Source organism: Euphorbia lathyris, chromosome 3, assembly GCF_963576675.1.
Source record: "Euphorbia lathyris chromosome 3, ddEupLath1.1, whole genome shotgun sequence".
In the NCBI taxonomy this organism is placed as follows: Eukaryota; Viridiplantae; Streptophyta; class Magnoliopsida; order Malpighiales; family Euphorbiaceae; genus Euphorbia; species Euphorbia lathyris.
In genome coordinates, this window is record NC_088912.1 from 30832016 (window position 1) to 30840047 (window position 8032).

The 8032-nt window shown below is 35.1% G+C and overlaps 1 protein-coding gene across 2 annotated transcripts; it reads right to left on the bottom strand.

Annotated features, from left to right (window-relative positions):
* Positions 1–231: 231 nt before the first annotated feature.
* On the bottom strand, positions 232–5820 carry LOC136221828 (uncharacterized). Of its 2 annotated transcripts, XM_066009280.1 has the most exons (6): positions 4878–5820; positions 4648–4791; positions 4465–4561; positions 4105–4185; positions 3147–3726; positions 232–2325 (listed from the first exon to the last, which is right to left on the bottom strand). In XM_066009280.1, the coding sequence occupies exons 1-3, from the start codon at positions 5469–5471 to the stop codon at positions 4532–4534; spliced, it is 768 nt and encodes a 255-aa protein (XP_065865352.1). In that variant the 5' UTR covers positions 5472–5820; the 3' UTR covers positions 232–2325; positions 3147–3726; positions 4105–4185; positions 4465–4531. The 2 variants fall into 2 exon arrangements, with proteins under 2 accessions (XP_065865352.1, XP_065865353.1); XM_066009281.1 differs by lacking the exon at positions 4105–4185.
* Between the last annotated feature and the right edge of the window lie 2212 nt (positions 5821–8032).

Sequence of the window (8032 nt, forward strand, 5' to 3'; positions counted from 1 at the left end):
GAGTTTTTTTGCTCTTTATAGTCATTTTCATACCTTTATGGATATTGTATTGACTTTACTCTATAATGGTGTAAGGTTTTATTCCTTACATTTTACTTATTGTATTTTTTTCTTTTTCATCTAATGATATTGTATTTTCTAAAATAAATAAATAAATAAAAATAAAGTATAAACTTTTTAATTTTATATAAAAATATAATATAAAATCAAAATTAAAAAAAAAAACACCTAACAAACACCCATGGTGCCCCCAACTTGAGTTTACTTTATTTGTGGCTCTTAAACTTTCAAACCGGACATCAAAGTCTTTGAGAACTTTGATCTTTACTAACATAAAAGTATTTTATAAAAGTACATGACTTGAAAATAACTATTGAAGACCTCAAATCACTATTGAAAATAACTATTGAAGACCTCGAGAGATGCATTCGACTTGAAACGACTTAAATCTCACATATTAAATGATAAAGACGTCTTCTCTAACCAATTCAGGAGTGCTCTTCTTCATAATCTCGCACTCTTTAGGACTCACCCTATAGTGTGGAAGACTCGTTAAACTAGCTCCCAACACCAAATCAATGTGATGTTGGATGTCCATCAAATGTGGTAACCCATTATAAGCTCTTCGGGAAATAGGTCATAGTACTCCTTTAGTATGCAACTCACTTCGTTGGGAAACTCTCGTTCTTCTTCCTCTTGCACTCCCCATTTTGGCTTCACCATCACCACATATATAATTTGGCTCTCTTAACATTCACGAATGAAAAGCTTGCGAGACAGGCACACAATTAGAGTCATCTTCTTCTTCTTGTTCGACTCTCCTAACATAGGAGTGAGGATGTACTTCACCCCCTCCTTCACAAACTTGTAGGTGCCTTCCCGCATGAATGGCGTCTTTATCATATTGTCAAGGTCTCCCCAAGAGCATATGACATGCATCCTTGTCCACTACGTCACAATACACCTCATCTTCATAATCCCCAATGACAATAGGAACTTTGCAACGTTGATTGACTCGAAGCTCCCCAACATTCTTGATCCACCCCACATTATATGGGCTAAGATGTACCTACACGATCAACCTAAACTTCTTTACGACATTGTTAATGATGTTCTCTTGGATTCAGCTATCAATGATGATATTACATTTATCCCCTTGCACTAAACATCGAGTTCGGAACAATTGGTGATGTCAATCCTCTTCAACTCGGTTAAACACAAGCAACCTAATCACAATATGTACGACATGAGTCTCATCAAACTCCCCATCATCCTCATCCTCAAGCGGCTCATAATACACGACATCATCATCATCATAGTCATCTTTATGTTGCTCTACCACATTAGCACTCCTTCTCTTGGGACACTCATTAGAACGACTTATTGCATCGAAAACACTTAAAAGGAACCAAGTTAGCATAGGAGTTATTGTTTCTATAAGGTAATAGTGCTCCCCTCAACGGTCTCACATCCCCCGATGGTGCTCTCACAACATTTGGAGCCTTAACCCCACTTGAACTCGCCACTAGCTTTCCCTTATCTAAAAGCCTCGGTGATTCCCAACTCATTGATGAACTATCACCACTTATCCTCTGATAGCTCTCTTGGTTTCGCAAACTCAATTGTGACTCTGCCTTCAATGTCAAGTTCCTTGCATCTTGCACTCCAATCACCATTTGAGTATCAATCTTGTCTTGTATCTTGTGTCTCAACCCCTCTAGGTACCTCAAAGCTTTTAAACTCTCGGTTTTCGACAATTGAGCCATTGCCAAAAGCCTCAAGAACTCTGATGTGTACTCATGTACACTCCTACTTCTTTGTGCACAATGTTGGTATGAAATATAAAAGTATTTCTCATAATACGACAGTAATAACCTCTCCCTCAATATCGCTTTCATCTGTAACCAAGAACGAATCGGTTCCAACTCATACTCAAAGAATCAATCAACTTCTAACAACCAATCAAGAAAACCATCTATATCCAACTCACCTCCAAAGACTGGTAATCTACTTTCAATTTGAATGCATCATCTTTATCAAAATTACCCCTATGTGGATTCCTAGCATACTCATTGCCACCAATTGGGTTTCTCCCGAAACTACCCTATGTGTACCAAAGTGGCGATTTGTTTACGCCTATGGGGTGTGACCTTTAGGACTTCCTCTAATGGGTTATCATTCGAATCTAAGGATGAACCAGCTGGAACTATTTTAGACCAGGAATCTGCGTGAGCATTGTTCAAGCTCGTATGAAGTGTGAAGAACTACTCAACATCAGGTTGCAGATTGACTTCTTTAGTTGAGGAAATTAGCTCAGAGTATATACTGCAAGAAGTGGGACAAGAAAGAGAGTTAAAACAATGGTTCAAATGAACTAGATACATGTAGAGAGAATGTATTATCAATTGGAGCAATCAATCTTTGTCTTACTAGTACGTAAGATGTAATCCCCAATTATAATAAACAGAATGAATTTTTCTTTCTCTGTTTCAAAGACTAACAGAGCACATGCACACACTACATTTGATCATGATTGATAAACTATTAGTTAAGAAATTCATTTAATCCTAATAATATCCATAACTACATTTAAGGTGATGATCCCCTTTTTCTCCGAAATAAACTCAGCTAATAGGTTCGAGGTTGATTACACATCCTCTAGGTAGCCCTCTCACAACTAACGTTTGTTACATACCCTAGGACTCGAATTCGGGATATCAAAGTATATATCATGAAAGCTAGTGCATGTCCATATAGATAAATTTGCAGTTTTAAAAATTCATACACTTCAAGCATATATAGATTTTCGGAGAAAAAAGGCATGTGAATCTAAGGGGGAATAGTTCCCAATAAGTGGTATCCAGAATTTGTCATATGAAAAGGAAACAAAAAAAAAAAACTCAACATAAAATAAGCACTGTTATTCAAAAAGGAACACATATTCTTAATTGCATCTGATGTTCAAATCTTCAAATTGAGTTAACAGTGAACATCTAAACAGATAAAACTAGATCTGATAGTCAGGACTCCGTTCTGCTACATTTCTCTGCTTCTATTCAATCTAATAAAATAGCTAATATATGATCATTATGGTAACAGTGCTATACAAGTGAGTGCCTTCGAGAAAAAGAATATAAAGATTTTACCTTACCAAGAGAAGATGGGAGCAAACTCCATGAAACACTTCAACAACCAAGAAACTCTCAACGAATCCCAGGAACCAATCTTGGGATTCCATCTGCAACATTTCAGCTAAGTCCACAGTTTCATCAAGACCCACTCGGACCAAGGTTGGGGTTGCGTCTTTTGACTGACAGCAGAGTTATCCACAGATTTGCGGAAGGCTACCGTTGCTACAAGCTACGAAACAACTGATGACCGAGTTCTCTCTGAAGCTTTTGCGGTCCCATTCTTCAAAGAGTTTTCAAGGACTAAAACGGGTTGATTACCAGCAGATGTTTCTTTGGTGAATACTGAAGGGTGAGAGGTTTTTGGCCAATGTAGCTTGGACCCAAGTGGCAGCTTGAACGCCTATCGGATGTGACCTTTAGGACTTCTTCTGATGGGTTATCATTGGAATCTAAGGATGAACCAGCCGGAACTATTTTAGACAGGGAATCTGCAACTGTGTGGGCATTGTTCAAGCTCGTATAGAGTGTCAAGAACTGCTCGTCAGCATGTTGCGGGTTATCTTCTTTAGCCAAGGCAGTTAGCTCAGAGTATATACTGCAAAAGTGGCAGAACAAAAAAAGAAAAGACAATGGTTCAAATGAGCTGCATTAGATGTACAAAGAATGTATTATCTATTGCATTTGAAATTGCCAAATAGAAGACGATCATTTCGAATTACTATACTTCTTATATGAAAATCAAAGTTATCCACTTTTTTTATTGAACTCTAATCAAGTCCGTAAAAATTTAGCAAGGGTAATAGTAATACTGTAAATATCGAACCTACCTGCTCTGGTACAGCAGGTGCGACAGGTTCCAAGTTTAAGGAAAAGATCAATGAAATAATCCTAGAGACTCGAATTCCTAGGTAATAATCCTATAGTAACTGAGATTACAAACACTTGAAGCTGCAACTTTATTGTGCCTCAGTACCTGTAGTGAGCAGCAGGCTCGTAAGGACCCTCAACTGGAATGCTGATGTAGTCAGCCTGGTCCTTGGTGAGTTTAGTGAGCCTGGCTCCATCCATACAAGTTATCAAACTAGTAAAATTGAGCACAGATCATAAAATTGAGAACAGATCATGAAATTATCACAATTCATAACAAAAGAATATGTAAATAAGCATCACAAAAAAGCATTTGAGTTTATTAATATCAGCTATAAGATCACTAACAGTATTTTAAATATGTTCAAAAGCACAAGACAACAAAGACAATTCAGTTATAGCAAAACACACAACTTGGTAAAAAATAAAGCTCCTAATATAGATCTAATTCACTTCATTCACTTACATATTTAATTTTGAATTCTCCATGTTCTTCACCTCCATATTCCCTTCTCAACTCTTTGCGGTTGGACTTACTTTTCCCAGATTCTAGTAGAAAATTTCTGAAACGAAGTATGAAGTTATGTACATTTCCATAAGTGCTTATTAATCTAATAAATAGATTACCAGAATTAGCTAGAGATTTTACCTTTCCAAGCTTGGGCAGCGAACTCAATGAAACACTTCCCTCTGTTAGTTTCTGACCATTTATGGGAACCTTGGCAGGAAAACTATTATTGGAAGCATCTTCTGTTGCTTTCTTTCCAACAAATGTTCCTAGGTCATCCAAAATCTACAGTAAAAAATATTGTTAGCATAATTTGAAGTAGAAGAAAAAGAAGTAATTGAATGTCATAACCTATAAATGGTTAGACTTACAGAAATAGTTGGATGATGATCAGATTTAGATTTAGTAGCCCTGGATACTGAATTCTCCTTGTTCTTCCCTTCCCATCTCTTCTTCCTTGAAACTTTGGCCACAAGCTCAATTCCATGAACTATATTCTTGATGACCTTTAAAGTAGTTTTGGACAACAGAGACTTTGTCTTATTCAAGGAAGGATCCTTTTTCTTATCTGACCCCAAATCTTTACAATTGACAGCATCAATATTTTCAGGGCTCCCTACACAAGCTTGATGTGTCCCTGGAAGTAACCTAACACCTCTAAGAGTAGGGTAGGGTGAGGCTGAGGGTGAGGCTGATTCAAGCCTTTTAACACCAATCAATTGATAACAATGGAGTTCATCATGAAGAATCATATCTGTATGTCCATTGGGAAAATATACACAAGTGGAATGAATTGAATCCGATACCTCGAGATAAATCCCTGGTTTGGCGAAAGGCTCACCTTCAGCTAACATTCCAGCAATACTCAAAACCTGCAAAACAGTATATTCAGTAGAAGCATCATCCCTGTTCATGTTTTGTAGTAGCTTGACAAGCATTCCAGGAATGAGATTTGACATTGCCATTCTCGTTCAATTTGAAATTGCAAGGGTGCGTAGTGGCTAATGGAGAAAACAAGTGCTTAAATAAAGGCATGGGATTAATCAAAGGAATGGGAAATTGGGAATATGGAAAGAACGGATTAGCCATTGATTAATCAAAGGAAATTAGATGATCACAGCCATAAAATCAAGGAGATTTCTGTGAATGTTTAAGAATAAGAAAGTAAATGTAGCAGAAATTGAGCAAATCACTGTAATTCTTCAATTGGTTTTTGGAAACTTTCTTATTTTTCGAATTTGAAGCTTCTTCTCTCAGTATGAGGTAGGAGGCGCGTTCTCTTTTTTCTAAACCCCCGAAATAAACACGGCGTCCTTTCATGTCTGGGTTCAAAAGAAAAAAGGAAAATCAAGTTTGGTAATATTTTAGGATCTAGTTTAAATTTATAAATTAGGGTATAACATTTCTATTTTTGTAGTTTAACATTTACATAGATAATTTATTAAAATTAGTTTTATTATGCTTAATTTTAACAATGAATTAACATATACTAGATTTAACCCCGTGCAATGCACGGATTGTATCACTTTATTAGACAAATATAATTTTGATATTAAATATTAATGAAAGTTATAATCATACAGATGCCACCTATTGTATTCTTCTTCGATTTATGAAGAATTTTCCATAATCGAATAATTTTTAGTGTAATTTTTGAGTTACGTTTAGCACGAATTTCTTCAATGTAGTTATACGCTCAAGACATATTTTACTAAATTTATGAGTGTTAAAAATAATAAGAATATAAACTTGTGGTGGACAGTTACATAAGTGAGATTCTACTTATTCTCTTTTGGGATAAGGTGCAAAAATACAACTAATGTTTTGAGTCAGGAGCAATTTTACCACTAACGTCTAAAATGGTGCAATTTTACCCTTAACGTTGGACGCCAAGAGCAATTTTACTCCTAACGTTGATAAATTTGGTCAATTTTACCCCTAACGTTAGGGGTATTAATTATTTAGTATTTTAATCTAGAATAAAATATTAATTTTAATTTTAATCCGTATAAAGTTCTTTCGAAAAAATAATATTTTGATTGAATTCAAATTCTTTATTGGCTTTAGTATTATTAATTTATTACGTAGAATTTTGTAAATTCTAGGATTTTCAGGTAACATAAACATAGAATTATAATTGAAGTTCGCCACACTCAGAAATGCTCCAATCCAACCAAGGACATTAAATCACCAAAATAAGCTACTTTTTATTCACCTATATATTTATTTAGATGATGTGGACAAATCTCATTAAGTTGTAGTCTTGCAATTGAATTTTGTATTAACTCTTAAGCATGTTTCAACAGGATCCCAAGATGCTTAATCACATATTTACTGTTGAGATCTTTATGCACCGTATTCTCTTGTCTACCCTATTCGAACTCTGAATCCTTAGGAGACTAATTGGTTCCATGCCCATGTACACCACTTGCCCCAAATGGCCTTCACCTTTTATGTCACCAAGAATTATGAGAAGTGCATCCAAATTACTAAATAAAAATTGGCCTTATTGGAATCAGATGGAAGGAGTTGGTCACATTTTCTTTCAGTGGAGTGCACCAAGTACAGAAGAAACCTTGTAAGCAGCAGATGCCTGCAAAATTTAGAGAGCACCAAGAACAACCAAGTACAGAAAAAAGCCAGAATTTCTTCAATGGTTACCTTGTATATTAGATTAATGCTTTCTAGCAATGAATTATGCTACCACTAAAACATTCCTAAAACAAATGCACATAAATAATCATGCATGATCTTTTTAAAAATAAGTGTTAAAAACCTAGTTTACATTACTCTCATTAATAACTTACTTGAGATAATGAATCAACATGAGTATGGTACCCTAAGTTCGGTTAAATATAGTATCACTCAATGAGTACCCAAATATCAATTCTACAATATTATAACATCAAAAATGCCAAATTGACCAACCTGGAGTTCTGGTTCAGTTGTTCATTAAGATAATTGATAATATGATATGGTTGAACTTGTATTTGCATTTAATATCACTATATGAGATGGTCTACTTGTAAAAAACCATCGAAATTCAAGGTCGAATTTCAAATTTCCAATTCCTTAAATATATCTATTTCTCCAACAACTCGATGGATAAAGATTGGAATATTGCTTTAAAGCAATTTCAGTACAAATAGAAATATGTCAAAACCTCACTATAAAACACCTTAGAAATATGTCAAAGGCCTCACTATAAAACACCTTTGGATACCTAATCTCAGCCAAAGGAAAAGGATTAAGGCGCTTTACCTGTACATAATAGAAAGCATATCAGCAGCTCACCTAATTTCACTTTTAAATGAAAACATTGCACCCATGACATTAATAATAACATATATACACGAGAACAATTGAAAGCATTGTAGTCTATTTATATTTAAACTCAAGACAACTTCAATAGGTGAACATGATAATTCAATTTTTTCTATCTACAAGTGCTATTGCAAATTAGTGCTTCTAACAGAAATTTAAAGGACTCCAAAACAGGTTTTGAAGCAACATTCAGAACTATAAA